At 57.7% G+C, this 22301-nt stretch overlaps 8 protein-coding genes across 8 annotated transcripts; 5 read left to right on the top strand and 3 right to left on the bottom strand.

Moving 5' to 3' along the window:
• Positions 1 to 436: 436 nt before the first annotated feature.
• On the bottom strand, positions 437 to 3851 carry P884DRAFT_243005 (uncharacterized protein; the record flags this gene model as incomplete). Its single annotated transcript, XM_069440297.1, has 3 exons — positions 3786 to 3851; positions 1462 to 3649; positions 437 to 1362 (listed from the first exon to the last, which is right to left on the bottom strand). The coding sequence occupies exons 2-3, from the start codon at positions 3584 to 3586 to the stop codon at positions 437 to 439; spliced, it is 3051 nt and encodes a 1016-aa protein (XP_069297922.1). The 5' UTR covers positions 3587 to 3649; positions 3786 to 3851.
• Positions 3852 to 6282: 2431 nt separating this feature from the next.
• P884DRAFT_277460 (uncharacterized protein) lies at positions 6283 to 11319 on the top strand (the record flags this gene model as incomplete). The annotated part of the gene is made up of 4 exons (XM_069443076.1): positions 6283 to 6516; positions 6589 to 10120; positions 10180 to 10940; positions 11050 to 11319. 4 exons carry the CDS (start codon positions 6283 to 6285, stop codon positions 11317 to 11319), a joined length of 4797 nt encoding a protein of 1598 aa, XP_069297921.1.
• An 880-nt stretch (positions 11320 to 12199) lies between these two features.
• P884DRAFT_329564 (D-amino acid oxidase-like protein) lies at positions 12200 to 13726 on the top strand. The gene is made up of 4 exons (XM_069445638.1): positions 12200 to 12383; positions 12438 to 12575; positions 12640 to 12737; positions 12838 to 13726. The coding sequence occupies exons 1-4, from the start codon at positions 12361 to 12363 to the stop codon at positions 13665 to 13667; spliced, it is 1089 nt and encodes a 362-aa protein (XP_069297920.1). The 5' UTR covers positions 12200 to 12360; the 3' UTR covers positions 13668 to 13726.
• Positions 13727 to 13961: 235 nt separating this feature from the next.
• P884DRAFT_242999 (glycosyltransferase family 58 protein) lies at positions 13962 to 15460 on the top strand (the record flags this gene model as incomplete). The annotated part of the gene is made up of 3 exons (XM_069440296.1): positions 13962 to 14154; positions 14227 to 14471; positions 14558 to 15460. The coding sequence occupies 3 exons, from the start codon at positions 13962 to 13964 to the stop codon at positions 15458 to 15460; spliced, it is 1341 nt and encodes a 446-aa protein (XP_069297919.1).
• Positions 15159 to 15968, bottom strand: P884DRAFT_329562 (uncharacterized protein; the record flags this gene model as incomplete). The annotated part of the gene is made up of 2 exons (XM_069445637.1): positions 15159 to 15595; positions 15652 to 15968. 2 exons carry the CDS (start codon positions 15966 to 15968, stop codon positions 15496 to 15498), a joined length of 417 nt encoding a protein of 138 aa, XP_069297918.1. The 3' UTR covers positions 15159 to 15495.
• A 408-nt stretch (positions 15969 to 16376) lies between these two features.
• On the top strand, positions 16377 to 17707 carry P884DRAFT_18461 (HAD-like domain-containing protein). Its single transcript, XM_069437348.1, has 3 exons — positions 16377 to 17170; positions 17298 to 17446; positions 17502 to 17707. Exons 1-3 carry the CDS (start codon positions 16680 to 16682, stop codon positions 17633 to 17635), a joined length of 774 nt encoding a protein of 257 aa, XP_069297917.1. The 5' UTR covers positions 16377 to 16679; the 3' UTR covers positions 17636 to 17707.
• On the bottom strand, positions 17708 to 19323 carry P884DRAFT_18462 (uncharacterized protein). Its single transcript, XM_069437349.1, has one exon. The coding sequence runs from the start codon at positions 19091 to 19093 to the stop codon at positions 17780 to 17782; it is 1314 nt and encodes a 437-aa protein (XP_069297916.1). The 5' UTR covers positions 19094 to 19323; the 3' UTR covers positions 17708 to 17779.
• Positions 19324 to 20358: 1035 nt separating this feature from the next.
• On the top strand, positions 20359 to 22059 carry P884DRAFT_259361 (Mdm33 family-domain-containing protein). Its single transcript, XM_069441339.1, has one exon. It carries the CDS (start codon positions 20420 to 20422, stop codon positions 21941 to 21943), a length of 1524 nt encoding a protein of 507 aa, XP_069297915.1. The 5' UTR covers positions 20359 to 20419; the 3' UTR covers positions 21944 to 22059.
• The last annotated feature ends 242 nt before the right edge of the window (positions 22060 to 22301 follow it).

The following is a 22301-nucleotide window of genomic DNA, read 5'->3' as shown; positions in this document are numbered from 1 at the left end:
GCAACGGATTGAACGCAGTCAAGTCACTTGTCATATCATAAAGTAACAACAGCCCGACGTTTTGAGGAAAAATAACCCAAGCTTGTTGGATTAGCCCTTGAGAAGCTATCGTGAAACCCGTAAGGACACCCTCCCAATTCCCGACCTGTCCCGTTTCCCGTGGTATTTAGCAGTCTGATCCGGCCCCTAGTGTATAAGCGAGAGTATGACGCCAGAATGCCCATCCTTCCCTCCGTCTCAAACACACAAAAGAACAATGACCGAAACGCATAACCGAATGCTCCATGGTGCCTCGTGTGTGCCCACAAAAAAAACGAAGAAACTCCTTACCGACCAACCGATATGCAACCAACACAAATCAGAAAAAAAAAAGAGCAATCGCGCTGCCAAGTCGACCGTGGAAAACCACCATCCCAGAAACTCCCAGGCAAGCGACTCAGAAACCCTTCGGCCCCGTTCCATCGATGCCCCCATTCCTAAAGTACTCGCTCACCACCCCAACGGAGTACGCGCTCCCGGCCAGGCACGCCGCGCCCATGGCAACCTTTTTGGGCAGACTCCGCTTCCCCTTCCTGCCCACGATCCCGGCGGGAGGGGGGGTCCTCTCTTCGCCGATGGGTGCTGCGGCCGCCGCGGACGCGTATGGAGTGCTGGTGGTTTCCGCAGCAGCCGGGACGGCATCGCGCACCTTGCGAAAGACGAGCACGTCGCCGTTCCCCGAGACCATCTCAAAGCCCTGAGCATGAAGGGGCCCGAAGTGCGGGAAGAACTTGGCCGGGTTGGAGATGCGGAGGAGAATCTCGGCTGGCGTCAGGGGGGCGGTGCTCTCGGGGACGGTGGACGCTGTTTCGGCAGTCCTGATGCACTCCGTGGTTGGGTCGTAGACGAGGACTTTGTAGAGGACCGGCGAGGTGGGGTCGGATGGCCTGGAGGAGGATGAGCGCCCATCTCCCGAGTCTTTGCTATTGTAGCGATCCAGCGCGGGTTGAATGGTGCTTTCGGAGGACTTTTGCTCTAGTGACAGAAGCGAAGAGGGAGCCTGGGGAATCTCGGTTGCCCAGGACTTGGAGAACTCCTCTGGAAAGTCTCGGACGTAGTTTCCCGTCAAATGTCCCCGCTTCTGGTCACGATTGTTCTTGATGTTGGCCTCTCGGGTGGCTTGCTTGTCCGCTTCCAAGGCATCAGAATCGGCTGCGGCCTGGGCCATCAGCTCCTCTACCTTTCTGCGGAAAGGTATCTGCTCCTGCTTGGTGGTGTCGCCGTTGGGGCTGTCCTCCAAGAGGGTCTGGCCAGTGCCATCCGTCTCGACAGGCTTCCCGTCGGGTTCATTCCACAGCACGGCCTGGTATTTGCGCAGCTCTTCTGGGTCATAGTCCTCGTAGGCTGAGTTAGCCTCGGTCGGTGCACTCGTTTGGTGGTGACGAAGGGTCCCGTATCCCTCGATGTCCGGGGGATTCTTACTTGGTTCAGATCGAGGCAACGGCCGCGTTTCGGCGTCCTCGTAGGTAAAAGCCTCATGGTTGGCGAGGTCCTGAGCCTCTCTAGCCGCCTGTGCCTCGGGAGCATATTTGCCATCAGGTTCGTGGCTGCGGAAAGCCCGATATCGTTGGGTTTCGGCTGGAGAGACCGAAACATTATTTCTCAGAGCGTACATCCCATCCGGCTCGTGGCTTCGATAGGGTCCGTACGTGGCCAGCTCGCCGGGACCAGGTTTTTCCTCATTGTAGTTGGCGGCATACTTGCCATCGGGTTCATGGCTGCGGAAGGCACCGTACTTGGAGAGTTCGGCCTCGTCCCTAGGCGGCTCAACGTAAGAAGCTGCATACTTGCCGTCGGGCTCGTGGGAAAAGAAAGGTTGTCGGTACTCCGCCAGCTCTTCGGCGTCGTACTCAGGCTGAACGTGGTTCGCGGCGTACAAACCGTCAGGCTCGTGGGCGAGAACGGGCTTCCGGTACGCTGCCAGCTCCGCCTCGTCCGGGGTCTCAATATATTCGGCCGCATCCTTGTACTTGCCGTCCGGCTCATGACTGCGCACAGCCCCGTACTTTGCCAATTCTTCAGGATCCACGGAGGAGGTACCCTCAGCTTCGAGTTTGTACTTGCCATCAGGTTCATGGCTCCGCACAGCTCCGTACTTCCTCAACTCCTCGGGATCCACAGACGACTCGGATTGAAGTTTGTACTTGCCGTCCGGCTCGTGGCTGCGCACAGCCCAGTACTGCTTCAATTCTGCCGGATCCACGGAACTCTCTGACTCGAGCTTGTATTTGCCGTCCGGCTCATGGCTGCGCACGGCCTTGTACTTGGCCAACTCTTCCGGATTCACTGGAGATTCCGAGTCGAGCTTGTACTTGCCATCCGGCTCATGGCTGCGTACAGCGCCGTACTTCCCCAGTTCCTCGGAACTCACGGACGACTCGGTCCGGTCGTTCGCCTCGGCCACTGCCTGGTGGGACTCGATGACGCCGTGATTGTCCAGCTCTTGTGGCTCGACAGCCGCCTCCGACTCGATCTTGTACTTTCCGTCTGGCTCGTGGGCTTTAACAGGGCCATACTTGTCCAAGTCTTCCGGTTTCGCCGGTGCTGCTGACTCAGCTTTGTACTTTCCGTCGGGCTCATGAGCTCTGACAGGGCCGTACTTGGCCAGATCTGCCGGCTTTTGTGGTGACTGCTTATCCGCCGGCTTGCCGTCGGGTTCTTGGTATCTGACGGCTGTGTAGCGATGCAAGTCCGGATACTCGGAAACATCCGATGAACGGCTCCACGAGGCGGCCATGGACGTGGCCGATGCAATGGTATCGTTCCGGTGCCACCGAACTTCCTTGTGCTCCAAGTTAAGCGTGTCCATGAGGGTACCATGAGGCGTGCCGTAGTGATTGACAAAAGGAAGCTTCTGTGTTCCGGACGTGGGGCTGTCAGAGAAGACGGGAGTCCGGGTCTTGTCGACTTCGGGCGGTCTGAGCGACCCAAACTGAGAACGATACGGCATGGTGGTCCTGACAGGAATCTCCGCTCCTCGGCCCGCGGTGGAGTAGCTCGTGTCCACTGTCTTCCGGGGAACCTTTCGGTTTGTGATCGGATCGATGACATAGTCGGAGTTCGCGTCCTCCTGGCCGGACCGGCCGGCATTCTTGGCCGACTGGCTCTTCGTATCACCGAAGAGTAAATGTTCTAGAGGGCCCCTCTCGGCGTCCTCGATATTCTGCCCCGGCCGGACACCGGTGGGGTTATCCGGGGTCTTCTTGGGAGCGGCATCCGTGTTAAGATAACGCCCTGCGCCAAAGCGACCCCGGCATTCGGGCGACCAGTAATTGTGTACAACTCGTTGTAGCGTCGACTTGGCATACTCGGCCAGAGATTGCTTGTCCCATGCTCGCCGGCGGTAGAAATCCTCGCGATAGCTGTGGGAATGGTGGCGGATGTAAGGTTCTAGGTAGGACGACAGGCGGCCGAACTTATAACCTCGTGTTTGCTGCCGATTGCCATGGGAGACGGTGGCGCTTTCAAGCGAGCCGAGAGCGATGGGCCGGATGGACTTGGGCTGCCGACCGCGACGGGCGACGGTAGAAGCGATACTCAAAGACATGGTGGGGGCACATTCAAAGTACCAGTAACATGCTACTGGCGAGAGCTGAGGCTACCTGGCGTTCTACATACTCGTCAGTAAATGCGAGAAAGGCTGTCGAGGTAGGAGAGCATTGGGCAACGGAACACGGTTATGCAATGATGGCATCAGCCACGGCGGCGAACACGTGGGGAACCGTGGAGCCGTGCTAACGACTTACATGACGAAGGCCACGATTGGCCAAGACTGATGTCATGGGAGAGCGTGCGCTCGAAGAGAAAAAAAAGAGGATGGTGACGCGGATGTTCACGAGAAGGTGAAAATGGAGCTTGTGGTAAATGAGAGGAGGACGGGGAAGGAGATGCTCGAGTAATTAACTGCGCGTTTTCTGGTGCTGACTTTGGTGCCTCAAACATGAGGGATCGTGGACTTGCAAGGTTGGTTTGCCTTGCCCGGGCGATGATCGCCCCGCCTTGAATGCAGTTGGTCGCCCGAAAGAGCCAACCAGCAGGGCCGCTTGTGCCGGTCGTCGTCCCTGATTTGACGGCTGCGGTTATCACGGCCTGGAAGACCCTGAAAACTAGTGGACCCTTTTTGGCCACCAGCCACTGACGTCGCGGAAGGCTGCCGGCAAGTCTGCGGGGTAGCGTAAGCAGCCTGACACTGCCGGCGGGGCCTCACGCGAGCGGCTTCACGATGATGGCCATTCAGAGGAGGGGTCAGCCACAACGTGTCCATGGAGGAAAGAAGACGGAGGAAACTGCGGTGCCTCGAGAATGATGGGTTTTTGACCTGATTGACTTTTGTTCCTGTGGTTCAAACTCGTCATCGGTTGCTCCCGCCCGCGGGACACAAAGAACACGGAGCAGCCAACCCGAACCCTAAAAGCTCCATAACAGGTTGGCGTGCTCCTCCCACCTCGTACATACAAATTACACCAACTCACAGGACCCCTTTCACAACGGTGTAACCTTTTTTTAAAACCCCACAGAACCTATCCAGCCTTTGAACCGCCAGAATGTGTGTTTCACTACACCAGTTTCGAAATGTCGATCCGGGTGATTCTCAGCCGATGGACACGGCGGCTTCCATTGCTCTCGTACTCTTGGTGGTCTCGCTAACTGTTCAGGGGTTGGAGGCGGGTCCCACCTTTATGATGTCATCTTGCAGGCGCCACCCTAACCGCTTTGGGCGACTCACAATGGCAAGCATCGGCAATCATGCGATTTTCACCCACGGCCTCCCTGCCAGTTTCACAGCATCGCCGCCGACACCGCCAATTATCAAGAGAGTTTCCCGTCTCACAATTACGGATTTGGGGCGTGTCTCTTCCACCCGGGCGGTTACGCTCAAGGAATGGGCCGCACCTTCACCTGCAGGATCCTCGTCTCCTGGGATGAGTAGCATGGTCTGCCGAGTATTAACTAAGCCACTTGTGGCCTCGTTACCACACATATGGAGGCAACGTACATCTATCTGTGCATAGCAGAGCAGGATGGTTGCTGCTGGATAGCGTGTCCGACTGCTTTCACTAGGAGCCACTCGCAAAACTCGTTACCTTTACTTAACACACAAAGATCTTCACTCGACAAGGATCCCACATGTGCCGCTGATTTGCAAATCCACCTGGCGAGTAACCCAAGTTTATCGTCGCTACAGGCCTAACGGCAAGTTCCTGTTGTCTTATGTCCCTGGTGAGGTTTCCGACGAGGATTCAGCGCTGCTCAGTCCTTGTACTCTGCCTGGTGACGGCGCCAACACCCTGGTAGTCGAAAGAGGGGAGCTGGCGTGTCGATGACCGCGTAAACGTTTTTTCGGCATCATAATACCTCCACAGAGCAGGTTTTAAAGGGTAATATCCGCGGACTGGCCTCAAGCGTGTCATGACGAGTTCTTTCGACTCTTGGCAACCATTATGCTGTATATATGGATGCTTGCGGCGGGAGTTGTCGTTGTCGATGGGAATAGGTGGTCGGTCATTGCACTGTGACGACGTGGGAACGGGCTATTAAGAATGGGCAACTAGGGCCGTAAACGCATCCTGGGAGTGTAAATAACACCGACAGTATCGGCTTGGCACTCTTTCGGCGGTAGGGGAAAGAACGGATTAGAGCAGATTGGTTGCACTGCGTAAGTATTGTTACGGAGCACGGTATGTATTATTACAGCTGCGTAATCATTCACTTGGCCAAATGTGTCATCAATCGTGCCCCGCATCACGTGGCTCTTGTATTCTTGAAAGAGCTTGGACGCTTTCATTGCCCCGCCATCGCGTCGCCGCCGAATCAGTCACGCCGAACTCTTACGCTGTAGCAGGACAGGAGCTGTCGCAGGAACTGCAACCGAGCTGAATTGGGACTTGCAGTAGGCTGTCGTTATCAGGTCCATGGGGGCGTCTTCACAAATAGCTCACAAAGAGCCCCTCTCGAGAGTTCATGTATGCTGTGCGCATCAATTGCGGCACTGAAAAGACGGCGGGCTAAGCTTCCAGTTGTCGCAGCGGAACGGATCGGAGGGGTACTGTTGTTGCTGATGGAGGCGAGCTGTCTCCTTTTGTTATAGGGTATGGGAATATAATTACCGCTCAACATGACTTGCGAGGAGCTGACGAGTATCCTTCAGTTACCAAGGAGTCCTCTTTCTCTTTATTCGCCCCGGAAACCCCCGATCTCTCCTACCCTTCCGAGGCTAGACCGCGCCCACCTCGATCCAAGACAATGTTCACGGGAAGCAAGGTGGCCCATGGGGGCGGATTTGGCGGCTTCCGCAGCTCGTCGACATCGCTCTCCTACCTCGCCCCGCCTCCTGATTTCACTGGGATCCCCCATCAGGTCGTGGTTGCCTACAAGAACCTCACCAAAAAGGACAGTACAACAAAAGAGAAGGCATTGCAGGACATACTTGCCTACGTACAAACCCTTGGCGCTGAGGGCCGGGTTCCGGACGAGCCAGTGATAGACATATATGTTCGTGCTTTCTTCCGAGTCATTCCCGTCTTGAACGCCGCCCTAACCGGTGCGTAGATCGAGCTATACCCTCGACTATCCGTCGACGACTCCGCCCGCGTCCGAGAGCTCTCGCACCAGCTGCTCTTCCATCTTCTCAACTTGGCCAAGAAACGCATGGCGAAGAAGCTGCCCGCCTTTGTCGGACCATGGCTAGCCGGAGCCTTTGACCGAGACAAGCGCGTGATGAAGGCCGCTGCCGATGCGCTTGCCGCGTTTCTACAAACAAAAGAGAAGGAGGAAGCATTCTGGAAGGCGGTTCAGGGCCGAGCCCTCGAGTTTGCGACGGAGGCGATCAAAGAAACGCCAGATACTCTGAGCGATGAGCGGGCAACCACGAAACAGGACTCGGACGCGAAATACTACCGCGTTGTCGGTGCCAGCCTAAACCTGGCCCTGAACTTGATGCGGAAAGGTGATGTTGGCGTGCTCAAAGACGGATTGGCTGGCTATTTGGAGGTGGACGCACTGTGGACAATGTCAACAGCCGACGATGCATTTGTGCGGAGAGCTTTTTATCAGTTCCTGGACACACTTCTGACCATCGGGCCTGACATCTTGGAGCCGCGGCTACAGCAGGTTGGTAAGGCGCTCGTTGCAGACAGCATGAAAAAAGGTCAGCCCGGTTCAGCAACCGACCTCCTGAAGGTCCTGATCTCCTTGACAAAGCGCTTCCCGCAGGTCTGGGGCACTCAAAAGCACCCGCTGCAGCGACTGCAGCAGTTCGTCGCTCAGGGTTCTCAGGGCGGAGCAGAAGAGTACTGGCAATCCTTGGATCAGCTCCTCCAGGTCCTCCCCAAGAAAACGCCCTCTCCCGAGCTGGTATCGACCTTCCTCGGCTTCATGCGCAAAGGGATTGCGGGCAGGCTCGAAACCCGTACGAGTCGGTACAGGGCCTTTCAGACTTATGCGCGCGTGTTCGAGGTCTTTCTTCACGACTTTCCTCTCACCACAAGTCTCCTCGAAGAGAACCTCTCCAGCCTCAGTCGACAATACCTCCACCCCACTTCCGAATCGTCGCTGCCATCACCGCCACGACCCGAGCCTCTCGCTGATGCTTGGATGATTGTATCAAGGCACTTGGATGACGAAACGTGTGGAGCGGTGAAGGAGGAGTGGCACAAGTTGGGAACCGCGTTCCTCTTTCGCATGTCCAACTCGCTGCCCGAGGTTTCCGCGGGGTACCAGAACTCCCAATCATCCATTGCTTCGGAGGGAGAGCGGTGGTTTGCACTCGCAGCCAACCTGCTTTCTCGGGAGGATGGCGAGCACACGTCGCTCTTCAGTGTCATCGCGGAAACGTCGACTGATGTTTTGCGTGGGGCTCTGGACCTCTTGACCAGGCGAAACTTCAAGCCCTTCGGGGCTGCCGCTGTCATCCAGTCGGCATTCAGACACTGCCCTCGTCTCTGCGCCGAAAGCAACCTACTAGCGTCTCTCTACCCAGCCGACCAAGCCGAAATTTACGGCACTATTGTTGCGTCCCCCTCGCTGCCCTACTTAGTCTCGGGCCTGAACACGCTTTCAGAGGGGTCACACGGCCAATTTGAGAAGGTTTGGGTTTCACTTGTCGAGGCAGCCCTTCGCCTTCCCGATCGCCCATCCGCAATATCAGCTATTAGGGTGTTGATTGGGATTCCGTCTGTTGCCACATATTCCCAGAGCCTTACTGGCCTTCAGAGTTTCTCCGTCTCGGCCTGGAAAGAGTATGCAGATGGCGGAAGCCAAGCCGGATTGCAGGATCTATGCGAGGCCACACTGTCCTACGACACCCTGGCGGAGGAGTCACTGGACGCCGTGGTAGCCGGCGTCATATCCAGTCTTGAAGCCCCGGAGACGGCAGGTCCCGCTCTTGTTGCCCTCGAGTTGGTCCTGAAGAAGAAGCCGGAGATCTTGTCATCCAAGGACGATCTCCACGTGCGGCTTGTTACCATTCTTCTCGCTCTTACTGAGCTCTCCGAGCCCCGATTGTCCGAGAAGGCAAAAACATTAAGACAACTCCTCGGAGCGCCACCATCTGGGCAGAACCCCGTCACCAGAATCTTGGAGCAGCACCTTAGCGATGCTAACCCGTCCTCTCTCGAAGTTGATACTTTGGTCCAACAGGCGTTGTCAGCCCTGAACTCGGGCTCTGTGCCCGCAGACGACATCTTTCCCAGCTCGACTGTTTGGTTGAAAGAGCTCTCTCCCTTTCTCACGCGGCCTCCGCCTCCATCATTGTCATTGACAAGCAGCATGGGTGGTGCATACTTTCTGGTTCAGGGAGATCCAAATGCAAAACCTCCGAGACCGGGCCGGGATAGCAGCGGGCGTTCGGTTCCCGCCAGGATGGCTCTGTTCACAGCCAAGCTCCTCTCGTCTGGCGTCGCGTTGTCCTCGTTACCGCCCGAGTTCCAGCTGGAACTTGTTTTCCTGCTCTGTCTCACGGAAGCCATTTACGAAGATCAACTGTCCGCAGCTCAGACCGAAGGCTTGTGGACTGAAGGCTCTGAGAGTGCGCCGGACGCCCAAGAGTTTCTGGATCTGAACTCTGCAGCTGTTCGAGCTGTCATTCAACTTTGTGGGGATTGGAAAGACTGGGACATGTCAGGAGACTCGCTCGTAGAGCGTCTGATCAACTTCATGCTCCACCAGGCTGTCGGCCTGAGCCCTGCTGCGTTCTACGCCGCGAAATCTCTGAGTTCCCTCTTCCAGCTCCTGGTACAGACCCACGGTGGGCCGCCTGCAAATATCGAGAGCTGGTTGCTCAAGTTGGGAATCATGAAAGCGGCCCCTAATACGAGCTTGGCCACGGCTGCCTTCCTTACAGGCTTTGGAGAAGCACTTGCTTCTTCCAAAGTCACCGCAAATTTCTGTGCTCGTCTCATCAGCGAGTTACCGGGATTTGATGGCGTCTCTGACCGATATCCCCGGGCCCTACCATCCTTGGTGTTGCTCAATCTCTGCATGGACGTCTACGAGACCGGGGCGGTTCCAATCGAAACGCGCAAACAAGTTCTTGCCCTCCAGCAGCTGACACGGTGGACGGGTGCTCCAGAGGAACTTGGTTACCAAGCGGCCGCCGAAACCTGCAAGGCCATTTCTCGTCTTCTTCCGGGAACTAAGGATACGTACGGGCAATACTGGGAGCAGGCGATCGAGTACTGCCTCTGGCTGTGGAACAAAGCCGCCAAGGACAAGCATGAGGAGCGGCTGTCATATATACACGCGTCTTTGAAGTTGATGCAGGCACTCCACGCTGTGGATGAGCCGAATGACGACCTCGAGGAAGCCCTGGCGAGCCACCGGGATGCTGAGACTTCAGCGCTCATTGCTCTCCTGGGCACCCCACAGGAAGCGATCTCGAGCCTGCCAAGTCAACTCGTAGACGCGCTCATCGCACGGGCAGTGGCCAAGATTCCAAATGTGCCCCTTGCGGATCTCGGCGACATGTACGAGGCCGTCGCATCCGGATCCCGCGAGATCCAGAGAGCCGCATTTGGCTTGCTGCACAAGGCCCTGCCTGCAGCCCAAGAGGACATCAATCTTGCAGTCGTGCTGGACAAGAAAGGTATTTTCTTTTTCCCCGTTATTCTCGCGAAGGAAAGTGAACCATGCTGACCTCTATAGCCGCTAATCTGCCGGATGAGTTGCTGTCCCTGCTTCTCAACGCCCCGAACCCCGAAGACTACACCGACGAGGACTTGGCTCAGTTCCCTGTCGCGATACGCTCGTACCTCCTCGCCTGGCACCTCGTGTTCGACGCTTACAGCAAAGCCTCCTTTAGGGTCCGCAATGACTACACGGACAACCTCAAGAGCGGCAAGCATCTCGACCCCTTGCTCCGCTTCCTGACCGATGTGCTCGGCCACGCTCTTGCTCGGGCGCTTGATCTTGACAAGGAAGGGTTCACGGCGGAGCATATCCGCTCTTACAGCATCGACCTCGCCGACTCGGAGCCGGCAGAGCGGGACATGAACTGGCTTCTGATCCACCTCTTTTACCTGATCCTCAAGTACATCCCCGGGTTGTTCAAGATGTGGTATCTGGATTGCCCTTCAAAGCAGACCAAGAACACGATCCAGTCATGGATGGAGCGGTTCTTCTCGCCCCTCATCATTTCGGACGCCCTAGACGAGGTGGTCGAATGGTCATCCTCGCAGGAGGCGGGAGATGGGGACACCGAGGAGATCATTGTCAAGGTCAGCAAGACATCGCGAGAGATTACCGCGGGATACCCGGTGGACGACGATGCAGCCACTATCTCCCTACGCGTGCCGACATCATACCCGCTCGATCCCGTTGACGTGGTTAGTGTGAAGAGGGTTGCCGTCAAGGAGGACAAGTGGCAGTCATGGCTGAAGGCTACGAAGGCCGTGATCATGTTTGGCGTAAGTTTTCTTCTTTTTTTTTTCTTTTTTTTTTCCTCTCCCGCTTTTTCTTCTTTCCTTCTGTTTCGTCCAAGAGGGACATTCCTATGATGCTAACCGTACCCTACAGAACTGCAGCCTCGTTGACGGCCTGATGGCTTTCCGTCGCAACATCTCGCTCGCGCTCAAGGGCCAGGAGGAGTGTGCCATTTGTTACTCGATTATCGCCCAGGACAAGACGATCCCGGACAAGAAATGCGGTACATGCAACCACTTCTTCCACAAGGTATGCCTGTATAAGTGGTTCCAGAACAGCGGCAGGAATACTTGCCCGTTGTGTCGGAACGCGATTGACTATCTGGGTTCGGATACCAAGAGGAGGCGGCCGGAGCATGAGTAGCACCTGGATTGTTTTTCTCGAAGAAAAAAAAAAAAAGGGGGGGGGGGGGGTTGGTTGCGGAGGAGCGTTATATAGAACAAAAGTCATAGATGGCTGAGCTGATGGGAAAGCTCAGCTGGAAATCGTCAAAGCAATACACCAAGCCGCATGGCGCTGAAATCCTTAGTGCCAGCGTTGGCCGACAACCAGGAGGCGATACCATTCAGCACATACCTACATCCAACGGCGGCTTCTCCAACGTCCAGGTCGCTTCTTGATCTCTTTCAACTCGAAACAGTTGGACGGCATACCTCTCATTCGAGACTTTGGTCTAGATGGTTATCTCTTTTTTAACACTGCTGTTAGCTTAGCACGTGAGCGCAAGCTGTTGGTCTGGCTGCGGCTGCTGGGATGAGAGCCGAGCAGATAGGTTAGCGGAGATGCAGCTCTGCGGGTGGTCAGGCGGGGCGCAAACAGAAATTCCGGGAGGAGAGATCGCGTGGCTCGATTCGATGGACGAACAAGACGGATCGGACGACGCCCGTACCCCTCTGTGCTACACGAGTTTATTCGCCGAATCCTACCGAGTCGGAACAATCATCTAAGCGGATTTCCCATCTACGTAAGGTAAACAGCCACAATGGAGGCAAAACAAAACAAAGCAATTAGAAAAATTCCGGGTTAGGGGTTGAGTTACTGTGTTGCCCAAAAGACGGCTTCTGCCGACTTGAGCGTCGTCCTTTTCGGCCTGACAGTTGACGGAGGCCGATATGCTCCGGGTTCGGACGGAGCAAGCCGAGTCGGACCCGGCGCTGTTCTCAATTTGGTTATTGCGGGTGTCGTCGGGCCACGGGGTGCGGGGTGGCCCCCCCCTGATAACGGACGGATATCCCCGGGTATCGTGGATGTATGTACTGATACTCTGCTAGGAGCACAAAGGAAATTATAAGAAAGCGCGTTCTCCGGGAACGTGTCAACGTGTCGCAACACCAACGGCCGCCTCTACTCATCTTCTCGACAGGTGTCTTTGAAAAGGGTTTCCATAGCCAGCCAGCCACCAATATGCCCACCATCGTCGTCCTCGGGTAAGTCGCCGACACCGGAGAACGGGCGCAGACTCGCCAATTGACAGACGACAGCGCCGGCGTCAGCGGCCTTACGTGCGCGCTGCTGCTGGCGAAGCAGAAGGGAAACACCGTGACGGTCGTCGCAAAGCACATGCCCGGCGACTATGACATCGAGTACACCTCGCCATGGGCTGGTGCCAATGTCCTACCGTACGTTACCGAAACCCCCAACGGGACAACCGACCCTCTCTACTGACGGGCAATGCCATAATAGAATGAACCTCGAGAAAGACAGCCGCTGGGAACGCCGCACCTGGCCCGAAATGCGCCGTCTGGCGGCCGAGGTCCCCGAAGCCGGGCTGCATTTCCAAAGTGCGTTTGCTCCAATGAAACCCCATTGTTCAACGTCCGTCGTTTCTTCGGGCGCTTAAGCTGACTGACCTCTGCAATGCACACAAAAAAAACCGAACAGCCGCCCGCGTGCTCCGCCGCAAGGTCGACGTGGCAGCGGGTCTCAAGAGCGCCCTGGCGGACGGGCTGTTCCAGCTGTCGCCCTGGTACAAGGAGGTGATGGACAACTTCCGCGAGCTGCCGGCGTCGGAGCTGCCGCCGGGGATGCACTCGGGCGCCGAGTTCACGTCCGTCTGCATCAACACGGCCGTATACCTGCCCTGGCTGGTCGGCCAGTGCGCCCGCCACGGCGTCGTCTTCAAGCGCGCCGTGCTCAAGCACATCTCGGAGGCGGCCCGCATGAGCCACACGGGGCGGAGGGCCGACGTGGTGGTGAACGCGTCCGGCCTGCTGGCGTGCCGCCTGGGCGGCGTCATGGACGCCAAGGTGCAGCCGGCGCGCGGCCAGATCGTGCTGGTGCGCAACGAGGCGGCCGGCGTCATGCCCACGACGAGCGGCTGCGACGACGGGGACGACGAGGTCGTCTACGTGATGCAGCGCGCCTGCGGCGGCGGCACCATCCTGGGCGGCACGTACCAGAAGGGCAACTGGGAGGCCAACCCGGACCCCAACGTCGCCGTGCGCATCATGAAGCGCGCGGTCGAGACGCACCCGGAGCTGACGGGCGGCAGGGGCATCGAGGCCTTGGACATCATCCGGCACGGGGTCGGGTTGAGGCCGTGGAGGGAGGGCGGGGTCAGGGTCGAGAAGGAACTGATCGACGGGACGTGGGTTGTGCACAATTACGGCCACGCTGGTTGGGGCTATCAGGGGAGTTATGGTTGTGCCGAGAGAGTGGTGGAGCTAGTGGACGAGATCGTCGGGAGGACGAAGCGCGAGTCAAAGTTGTGAATTCAAATGGCATGCCCAATGGTATACTAAAAAAAAAAAATAACAATTTTGTACAACCGAACCCCCCCCCCCCAAAAAAAAAAAAAAAAAAACACCTCGAAATTTGTGTTTAGTCGTCACTTCATTCAAGGAAGGAGTGCATATGTTACTGTTCAAGCAACACAGTAGAAGGCCCGAACCCAGCACCTGCTGCCACCTGCCAAGAGCCGACGCTTTCTAGCCCAGGTCCCTGTAATTCATAATTACTCGCATCAAGCTTCGTGTCAAGCTCCAGCGTAACGCGTCCACAACGGCATGACCCGAATGCGTTCGTCGTCCAAGACGCCGACGGCGACCATGGCGGACCAAAATCCACCAATTCACATCCGCGCGACCCGGCTCGTCTTCGATATCCTCAACGGCCGCCATGTGCTCTCCAAGCTCATTCCCCCACTCCTATTCCTCGCCGACGCGCTGCTCTGCGCCCTGATCATCTGGAAAGTACCTTGTAAGTCGGGGCCCGTTTATCACCACCACCAGCCTTGGCGATCCGGAACGCATGTTGATCGCGCAGAAAAAGATACCGAGATCGACTGGAACGCCTACATGGAACAAGTCGCCCAGATCCTCTCTGGCGAACGCGACTACACAAAAATCCGCGGCAACACCGGACCCCTGGTCTACCCCGCGGCCCATGTCTACCTCTACACCGGCCTTTACCATCTCACCGATGAAGGGAGGAATATCCTGACGGCGCAGAAACTGTTTGGGTTCTTGTACATGGTCACGCTAGCAGTAGTAATGGCGTGTTATTGGCAAGCAAAGGTACCGATACTTGCAATCGGACAGAGTGCGGCTGGTTCGTTTAAGAAGGCCTCGCTGGAGGCCGGCTGACTTTGGGAAATCAATAGGTCCCACCGTACGTCTTCCCGTTGTTGATCCTCTCCAAACGACTACACAGCATATTCGTCCTGCGGTGCTTCAACGACTGCTTCGCGACGCTGTTCCTGTGGCTTGCCATCTTCGCCCTGCAGCGACGCGCCTGGCGGGCCGGAGCGCTGATGTACACGCTCGGATTGGGCGTCAAGATGTCGCTGCTGCTCGTCTTGCCAGCCGTGGGCGTTGTGTTGCTCCTCGGCGCTGGCTTTGCGACGAGCCTGCGGCTCGCCGCCGTCATTGGGCTTGTGCAGGTTTCGATCGCCGTGCCTTTCCTCTCTAACAATCCCTGGGGGTACCTAGGCCGTGCATTCGAGCTGTCGAGGCAGTTCTTCTTCAAATGGACTGTCAACTGGCGGTTTGTAGGGGAAGAGGTATTCCTCAGCAAGGAATTTTCACTTGCATTGTTGGGCCTCCATGTCGCCGTGCTGGCCATATTCGTCACCACACGGTGGCTCAAACCCGCACGGAAGCCAGTGTCCCAGCTGATCGTCCTAATCCTGCTCGGAAAGTCGCCATTCACGGAAGAGGAACAACGCGCGGTCTCTCGTGACGTCACGCCGCGGTTTATATTGACCTCTATCCTATCAGCCAATGTCGTGGGCCTCCTCTTTGCGCGGTCCCTTCACTACCAGTTCTATTCGTACCTTGCCTGGACGACCCCGTACCTTCTCTGGCGCAGCGGCGTCCACCCGATCCTTCAATACGCCATATGGACTGCTCAGGAATGGGCATGGAACGTGTACCCTAGCACGCCCATCAGCTCAGGCGTCGTCGTTGGTGTCCTAGCCTTGACGGCGGCGCTGGTTTGGTTGGGCGCTCGAGAAGATTGGGAACCGAGGAGGGTCCTTCTAAAGGGTGAGGCGGCAAAGCGGTAATAGGGCGACTGTGTACCGGAACAGAATAGGGGCCATCATGATCCTTCCTCCTCCGAGTCGCTGGGCGGCAGCTTGCCGACAGTTGAGTCCTCGTCCTCGTCCTCGCCGAACGTGTTCTTGACAAACTCCTTGGGCCTGTGCAGCGATGTTAGAGGCGACTCGGAAGCATACGACAAGCGTGGAGGACATGCCAGTAAGGCTGCTTTCGCCACTCCTTCTCTTCGCGCACGATGTTGATGATTTCGCCCACCACCTTGCTATTCTTGGACCGCTCGGCCGCCGACGCCAGATCTACCAGCACATACCCGCCGCGCCTGATGAAGATGGTGTTGCGAAACTTTGGCTCGAGCTCGACGAGGACAGGCTTTCCGTTGGGAAGCTCGCATGTGTAAAGGCTGTTGCCTTCGGCCTTTTGGACGCGCGCAACGAATTGGGTCTCGTTAAGCTCGTCGGGAGGGGTCGCTGACTCCTGCGCTGCAGCGAGGACAGCACGCTTCGGTTTTCCCATGTTTGTCGCGAGTTTCAGTTCGCTTTGGGTGAGCTGAGAGCTTCCATCATCAGACGACACGCAATGACCCCCGCCATGGAATTTTCGACTTTGGTGGGGCCCCATTTTCTGCCCCTCAACGCGAAAAAGCCCGCGCAATGCCCCGCGTTAGTGCCATTACCAAGCCCTCCTGCCATGTGATAACTCCGTACATTCCTTCCATCACTCCCCTTTCCCTTGCAGCATCATGCAGGATCCAATGAATGATAGGTCCTTCATCGGTGGCTCCTCGGAAGGCCGCTCGAACCCCCGTTGTCAGCGCCGGTGCGAGATTAACTTATCCGACTCTCCGGCAGCTCGGGGCCGACACCGGCACCTCACTCCCGGACCCCCCCTATGCAAGGCCCCATTTTAAAACGGCACAATGGCTGCCGAAGGGTGCGGCCAGGGAGGATCGACAGCGCGGGCCAAGACCAGTTAGCGGGGCCGAATGTCGCCTTCGTCCTTAGTCTCCTTCTCTCGTGAACCAAAGAGGTCCAAAAGTTGTCTGCACCAACCCATGGTCGAGGTTGTTTAACTTGGTCTATCGGTATTTAACCCCTGCAGCGAGGCACGACTCCCGTCGTCTCTCCCACTTCCCCTTATAAGTTCTCGCAAGTTCGAACTCTCCGTCTAGCGCCCGGTTCAAACATCATACTCTACCCCTCGTCACCGTCTCGCGCGGCCGTCACTATGGGATCGACAGTGCCCGTCGCGCTCCCCGCGCTCAAGACGAACCCCAAGTTCATCTTCTTCACCGACTTTGACGGTACCATCACCAACCAAGACAGCAATGACTACATGACGGACAACCTCGGCTTCGGCACCGAGCTGCGAAAGAAGGGCAACCAGGACGTGCTGTACGGGCGCCGCGACTTCCGCGACTCGTTCCAGGAAATGCTCGACAGCGTCAAGACGCCCTTCAACGAGTGCATCGACATCCTGCGCGAGAACATCACCCTCGACCCGGGCTTCAAGTCCTTCTTCGAGTGGGCGCGGGAGAACAACGTGCCCATCGTGGTCTTGAGCGGCGGCATGAAGCCCATCATCCGCGCGCTGCTCGCGCACTTGATCGGCGAGGAGGCAGTGGATTCCATTCAGATTGTGAGCAACGACGTTGCGCCGAGAGAGGGAAAGAGCATCAACGAGGAAGGCGGGTGGAAGATTGTCTTCCATGACGACAGGTGAGGGTTTTTTTTTTTTTTTTTTTTTTTTTTTTGGGGGGGGGGGGGGGGGGGGGGGGGGGGGGGGGGGAAGACTTGATGTCTGGTAATTACGTGTGAGCCGGGGCCACTAACGAGCTCTTGACAGCGGGTTCGGCCATGACAAGTCCCTCGAGATCCGCCCCTATGCCCGGCTTCCCGCAGAAGAGAGGCCGGTCCTTTTCTACGCCGGCGACGGTGTGTCCGACTTGTCGGCCGCTAAGGAGACGGACCTGCTGTTTGCCAAGGCGGGGCGTGGTGCGTTGCTCCTGTGTTCGTTTGTGTATTAGTGCCGTGCTGACCGTCAAAGCAGATCTCGTCACTTACTGTGAGAACGAGAAGGTCCCCTTCAGAACGTTCCACGACTTTTCCGACATCCACAAGACCGTCAAGGACATCGTCGAAGGGAAGCTGACCGTTGCGGAGGCTGCCGTTGGCAGGAAGTGAGCTATATCACCCGTGCGGGCTCACGGGCAAGACAACTAGTTTAACATCCGAGATAGAGCGATAGACGATAGACGCATTTATGAGACTTAGAAGATTTCTACACGAAATACCGTTCCGGCTGAACAAGGCGAAGAACGTCAAACATCAGGCTCGCGAGTGAAACCCAGTTCCTCGCTCTTCAGGGCATGCTAAGGCTCTCCAAGACACCAGCATGCTTGCGAGCAGTCCGGCAATTATCAAGGAGAACACCGGCGATCCCTGTTCCAGCTGTGCCGCGAACGTGGTTGCCGATAGGGAAACCGTCGCCCCAGAGCATGCGAACGCAACAACAATGCCCATCCCTCCCGGCGCCTCCTCTTCGTCCATCTGATCCATTAGCACACTCTTCGCCCAGGGATACACAGGGCCAAGCGCGAAACCGACCAAGCCGGCCGCTACCGTGGAGCTGTCTCTACCCACCCCCACCACCGGCGAGAGCTTGGACGCTACTACGATACCAGCAGCCGCCATCACTGCAAGAGGAATGCCTCGCTGCGGTTGGATATGCCGACTGCATGTGCCCAGCATAAATCTGCCCGTCGCGCTGGCCATCCAGAACGCGACCAGCACTCGAGGAGCGGCACCCTGCTGACCGGCGCCGTCGTTCTCCTGACCTCGGGCGGTTAGCGAGGCAAACACGGGGGGGATGGCTACCACAGCAGCGTGGTAGGTCAACGCGAATAGGGCGCCGAAAACGGTGGTGCGGCTTGCTGGTGGTGGGTAGCCGGAACATCCCGTGTCGTCTAGCGCACCTGGCGTCCGCGGGTGCGTGTTGCCTTGCCGGAGGGGAGCCGGAACCTCTGTCGGTGTCGCACTAATACCGACTTCTGCCGCGCCCTTCTGGTATCCCAGTGGGTCGGTGGTGGTGGTGGTGGTGGTGGTGGTGGTGGTGGTGGATGAGGAGGAGGAAGAGGAGGAGGAGGAGGAGGCTAGAACCAAACACACAACCGCCGTTACGAGTCCCAGGCCTAGCACGAGCAGATGACGCTGCTGCTCCTTTCCCTCAACGACGACGATGGGAAACCCGCCATCGCCGCCGCCGCCGTCATAAGCGCCTGGCACGCTTGTCACAGCCATCCGTAGTGCGACACCCAGCGCGACCGCCCCGTACAGCGCTCCCAGCCCGCTCGCTGTTTCGCCGCTGCGTGCTGCGGCAAGGGCGGTGGTGGCGAGGGACAGGATCGAGGTGCTGCCGATGCCGAGGCACAGGTGTGCCACCGCGGTCAGGGGCCCCTGCAGCTGCGGGCTCCGGAGCAGCGGGCGGAACGCGAACGCGACCACCACCGAGGCGTGCGAGCAGGCGATCAGCGAGCTGGCTGCCGCGAGGAGGGAGTACGGGCGCGGGAGGCGGTGGTGGGAGGAGCGGACGAGCGGCTCGAGGAAGGCGGCCGCGAGGACGGCACCTAGGGCGAACGGCATCGCCGTGCAGGCGTGGAGCAGGAGGGAGCTAATAATGGCGGGTTAGTTCTCTGGGGAAGTGTCTCCTGATATATATTCACGAGGCGACGGCAGGAGAGGGGGGAAAGGGGGGGAGAGTACTTCACCGGGGATTGGGCTTTGACGAGTGAAAGATAGGTGATGTCGTTCAGGCCGGCGAGGAGTCCAAGTAGACAGAGTAAGAAAAGACGGCTGGGCTGAACGGGTTCCCGGAACTCGGCTTCTTGCTGGTGGTTTTGCTTCCTTTGAGGCGGAGATTTGGTCTCGGGAAACCTCGGATTTGATTTGGGACCAGCCATGATCGCCACCGGAGAGAATGCCATCGAGGCTAAGCTTATCTCTAACCTTGCTGGTGGTTTAAACAAACCGCTTGCGCAAGAAGTAGAAGGGATGGAATCCTGAGGAGCACTTTCAAAAGTTACCGCTTCGCTCCACGGAGCTTTAATTAAAGTTGGGAAAGTTGAGGGCTTTGAGTAAAGAACATGACATCAAGAATCCAGGCGCGACCTCGAGGTATTCGTGAGGCCAAGGAAAATCAGGCTGCGCGTGACTAGTTATCGTATTCGCCATATCCATTGCAGCCTTCATTACGTCCTATTGTCTGGTTGTATAGAGAGTGTCACAAAGTCGGCGACAGGGCGGTCAATTACCCAAAGGAGCAATTCCGTCAGTGGTAACGCCGAAACCCGCTGGGGGTGTCTCGACTCACCCCAATCGGTGACAGCGGAATTTCTGCTTTGATATCTTATTGTCACGAAAATACAAATGCTGTCCACTGGGTAAGATCAGCGCACATAGTAGAAATAATAGAAATCAAGCAGGTGGTCAGGTTTCGGTGAGAGTGAGCTTCTCCCCGTGAGAAAGAATAATAATGGGAGCATTTTCGGATGTTTGATTTGAAGAGCCTCCATCTCAATCAGTATTGTACGTTTATCCTCGGATATAATTAATTACTTTGTAAAAAAGAGGTTTGCCTGTGATTCAACGGTTCCAACAGCAATGGCTCGTGTACGGATCCGTACAAAGATTCAAATTGGGCGCAAGTGCAGATTGATGGGGCAGATGAGAACTGCACACTTCTGAAGCTCGACTCGGTCTTATTTAAATCTTGGTCCAAGGGTTAGGGGTGATGCGAGGTCACCCACTGCAGGCGGTGAGGGGGTAGGTACGGAGTAACTACCCTGTGGCAGAATGAAAGTGGGCGTGCATTTGAGTTCCAGTTTCCCGAGCCTTCTCGCAGACAATCCGACCGATTCCGCTCCCGACATCGAGGTCTTGTAACGCCCGCCGGGGCGCGATGCGAGTCCCATGTCCGCCCACACAGCTCTGCGGTTGGCCGTGCGCCCATTGAAGCGAGCGACGCTGTTAGATCAAATCGCCACCACTGCAGTGCAGAAGCCCGTCCGGCAGCGGCCGCGCTCGCAACTATTATGCCTGTGTTGCAGCATCGCCGTCGGCCCCGAGTTCGAGTCCAATCCCGCTCGGACTCGCTTCTTCTCGACCGCCCCTCCCCCGCCGCGCAACCTGCCTCCGAGTCTTGAAAGCATCGTTAGCCGCAAGCCAGAGCCGGAATCGACCGCCGCCAAAGATGCGTCCCCCGCAGCTTCATCCTCATCACCACCATCCGAACCATCAGATCAGCCGCTGCAGCCCGATCCGGAACAATCCGCACCCTCTTCCTCCCCTTCCTCCTCTTCCTCCTCTTCCTCGGAACCAACCGCTTCAGTGCAGCCCTCCAATCCCGAATCGAAGGAGCCCCCAGGTGACTCGGCCCCCCCCGAGCCCGAATCCCGCTCTCAGGACTCCTCCCTCCCTTCCTTCACCGAGACTCACCGCCACCCGCTCTCGGCCCGCTTCAGCACCTTCATGGACAACCTGCAGGCCCGCGTCCTGACCGCGACCCAGACGATCAACGACCTGACGGGCTACTCGGCCATCGAGGCGATCAAGAAGCGCAACGGCGAGCTCGAGAGGGAGCACGCGGCCGCGCAGCAGCGCCTGCGCGCCGCGCGGCACAACTACAAGTCGCTCACCACCCACCGCGCCGCCACCCAGCGCGAGGTCACCGCGCTGCTCGCCCGCAAGGACACGTGGACCCCGGCCGACCTCGAGCGCTTCACGACCCTGTACCGGTCCGACCACGAGCTCGAGGCCCAGGTCGGCGCCGCCGCCGCCGAGCTGACCGAGGCCGAGGCCGACGAGGCCCGCCTCAGCGGCGAGCTCAACGCCGGCATCCTCAAGCGCTACCACGAGGAGCAGATCTGGAGCGACCGCATCCGCCGCCAGTCCACCTGGGGTACCTGGGGCCTCATGGGCGTCAACGTCGTCCTGTTCTTGGTCCTGCAGTTCGTCGCCGAGCCCTGGCGCCGCAGGAGGTTGGTCAACGGCATCGCCGAGCGCGAGAAGGGCTTCATGGACGAGGTCAGGAGGGAGTTGGTGGAGCTCAAGGCCGCCTCCCAAACCGCCGCCGCCGCCGCGACGTCTGCTGCTGCTGCTGCTGCTGCTCTTACGGCGCCCGCTGCGGGGTCCGGCGAGGGTGCTGCTGCCCACGCATCTGGTAGGCAGGGAACTGGAAGCGCAGCCCGGGATGGCCCAGACGTGGCCGTGCCCATGGAGCCGGAAGACTGGCGTCTCCCGCGGAAACCGTGGAAGGAGGTGCTTATGGACTTTTGGGAGGACCCAGAACTGCTCAGGGAGGCCGTGCTGGATCTGACCAGCGACCGCAGGATAGACTTGCGGATGCGCGACGCGTCGCTTCTCGCGCTGCAGGGAGCGGCAGCTGGGGCGACGCTAGCAGTGGTGCTTGCTGTTTCCATACTGCGCAGCACATGATTCTCCCTCCGCTCACCATGTTGTCCTACCACTGACCTGTAAATATAGAACCTTTCTAATGCGCCAACATCCAAGACGATAGATAGATTTCGCATGAGGTACAAGTCTATTATCACCATGTCCCCATGGTACGTTTTATAAAAGTAGAGACAGAAGCGGGCGGTCCAAAGTCCACTCCTCGTGTCAAAAGTGTGCCTCTCGCAGTTTTCGGTCAACCGGTTAGATAAACAAGGATTCAAATGAGACCTGGATGGCATTGTGTGTATGCACCGCCTCCCGGCGGCGTCCCGCAAGACAAGGAATAAGGAATAGCGACGCCACCACCTTCACCCCCCCCCCCCCCCCCCCCCCCCCCCCC

Source organism: Thermothelomyces heterothallicus (genome assembly GCF_042370625.1).
Source record: "Thermothelomyces heterothallicus CBS 202.75 unplaced genomic scaffold P884_scaffold_10, whole genome shotgun sequence".
Classification (NCBI taxonomy): Eukaryota; Fungi; Ascomycota; class Sordariomycetes; order Sordariales; family Chaetomiaceae; genus Thermothelomyces; species Thermothelomyces heterothallicus.
This window is presented reverse-complemented; position numbering and strand designations above follow the sequence as displayed.

Coding starts and splice junctions, on each gene's coding strand:
- P884DRAFT_259361 (XM_069441339.1), top strand. CDS start 20,420: ATGTCCGCCCACACAGCTCTGCGGTTGGCCGTGCGCCCATTGAAGCGA.
- P884DRAFT_18462 (XM_069437349.1), bottom strand. CDS start 19,093: ATGCCGTTCGCCCTAGGTGCCGTCCTCGCGGCCGCCTTCCTCGAGCCG.
- P884DRAFT_18461 (XM_069437348.1), top strand. CDS start 16,680: ATGGGATCGACAGTGCCCGTCGCGCTCCCCGCGCTCAAGACGAACCCC. Junction 17,171..17,297: donor ATTGTCTTCCATGACGACAG/GTGAGGGTTTTT, acceptor AGCTCTTGACAG/CGGGTTCGGCCATGACAAGT. Junction 17,447..17,501: donor GTTTGCCAAGGCGGGGCGTG/GTGCGTTGCTCC, acceptor CCGTCAAAGCAG/ATCTCGTCACTTACTGTGAG.
- P884DRAFT_329564 (XM_069445638.1), top strand. CDS start 12,361: ATGCCCACCATCGTCGTCCTCGG. Junction 12,384..12,437: donor CCCACCATCGTCGTCCTCGG/GTAAGTCGCCGA, acceptor GACAGACGACAG/CGCCGGCGTCAGCGGCCTTA. Junction 12,738..12,837: donor AGCCGGGCTGCATTTCCAAA/GTGCGTTTGCTC, acceptor AAAACCGAACAG/CCGCCCGCGTGCTCCGCCGC.